Raw genomic sequence first — 1551 nt, 5'->3', positions numbered from 1 at the left:
AGCTATTACAGTGATCTTATGTATCGACATATTTTGGACGTCATGAAATATGTGTGTGTGTGTGTCAGGGCTGCCAGATTGGGCTATTTAACGCAAATTGGGCTATCTAGAGAACTCTTGTGCGGTATAAATTTTTCAAACGAGGATTTCCGCATTTTGCTATTTTTTAAGCCACGGTGTAAAATATAATTTTTATGTAATCTTACAATTATATCTTACAGTACACCGTGTCTTGAGCGAAAATACTCAATTCATCTGGGTTTGAATTTGTGGAAACACCGATAGTTTGGCACTATGAGATTTGCAACACTGGTTTACAAATCTATGGCTGCATTCTACGCTTGCGCCGCACAGACAAGGAACGCACTTGGACATTGCACGACAGAGATGCCAGGTCTCAGCTTTGCACGAACACGACGAAATGGCACGTCGGTGTGACGCTTCGACAAATTGACGAGCGCCAAGCGCCACACTGACGTGCCTTGTCGTTGTGTCTGCACAAAACCAAGGCCACGATTTGACATCTTTACACAGTCCTCTTCTTGTCTGATCGTTATTGATAGCTTTTATGAGCGGGTAGTTTTAAATTTGTCTTATGGTATCTATATCGTGTGCAATTTAATAAATATGATATATATATTGTATATTACAATAGTAAAGATGGGTAAATGGGGTAAATATAAGAAACGTTTCCAAAAGAAATGGTTAATAGAACCAGAACTGAAGAGTAAGTATCAAATCTGTACTGTTTTAACTTTATTTTTTTCTGTTTAATGCTTCTATTATATTCTTTGAGATTTAAGTTTATATATGCCCAGTGAGAAATAATAGTTGATAGAATAGATGTTGAATTAGACGTCGAATGCGTCGAAGAGAGGTCTAATTCGACGTCTTTTCATTTTTACTGTGTCCATAGATTGGCTTGAAGAAAGCAATGAGATTGATGTGTTGAATGGCAAGCAGGAAGCATACTGTAAACTATGCAAATGTTATTTGCGTGCAAAGCATAGTGATCTTATCGCCCATAAGAAATCTAATAAACATTGCGAGAAAGAGCAAGTCCTAGACAGAAAAACACAGTCTTCGATGCGACAGCATGGTTTATTATCATATTATATGATATTATATTATATCATATTATATGAGATACGAAAAAAAAGCGATATTGGGCTACATTGCTAGGGAATGTGCGGATTTTGGGCTAGCTCAGCTCGCTCTAGCGGCGGTTTCTGCGGCACACATTCTGGCAGCCCTGGTGTGTGTGTGTGTGTGTGTGCTTGAACGATTCCTAACCTCTTCTTTCGCGTTGAGCGATTCCGACTACTCGACTGTATTATATTTACTGTAATCTATTAATATTTATTCATACAATATATTGTACATGGTTTTTTGAATCGCACTATTAAAGGAAATTTGTGAAATACCATGTTCTTAACAAACGTGCTGTTGAAAAAGGCAAAGAGCAAGTAAGTAGAGTCATTAACAAAATTGAATAAAAACTTGCGGTTAGAATATGTATATATACATATATTTAAATATACAAATATAAGT

General features: G+C 36.6%; 1 protein-coding gene across 1 annotated transcript; it reads left to right on the top strand.

Moving 5' to 3' along the window:
• The first annotated feature begins 646 nt into the window (after window positions 1-646).
• On the top strand, window positions 647-1252 carry LOC112467391. Its single transcript, XM_025035983.1, has 2 exons — window positions 647-727; window positions 917-1252. The coding sequence occupies exons 1-2, from the start codon at window positions 661-663 to the stop codon at window positions 1180-1182; spliced, it is 333 nt and encodes a 110-aa protein (XP_024891751.1). The 5' UTR covers window positions 647-660; the 3' UTR covers window positions 1183-1252.
• The last annotated feature ends 299 nt before the right edge of the window (window positions 1253-1551 follow it).

This window comes from Temnothorax curvispinosus, unplaced genomic scaffold, assembly GCF_003070985.1.
Source record: "Temnothorax curvispinosus isolate PA1 unplaced genomic scaffold, ASM307098v1 QBEX01017252.1, whole genome shotgun sequence".
Taxonomy (NCBI): domain Eukaryota; kingdom Metazoa; phylum Arthropoda; class Insecta; order Hymenoptera; family Formicidae; genus Temnothorax; species Temnothorax curvispinosus.
The sequence above is the reverse complement of the archived record's forward strand: the minus strand, read 5'-3'. Positions and strand labels throughout refer to the sequence as shown.

What these genes read in the sequence shown, in the direction of transcription:
- LOC112467391 (XM_025035983.1), top strand. Translation starts at nt 661, where the DNA reads ATGGGTAAATGGGGTAAATATAAGAAACGTTTCCAAAAGAAATGGTTA. An exon ending in AATAGAACCAGAACTGAAGA is followed by an intron (nt 728 to 916) that starts GTAAGTATCAAA and finishes CTGTGTCCATAG; the next exon opens with ATTGGCTTGAAGAAAGCAAT.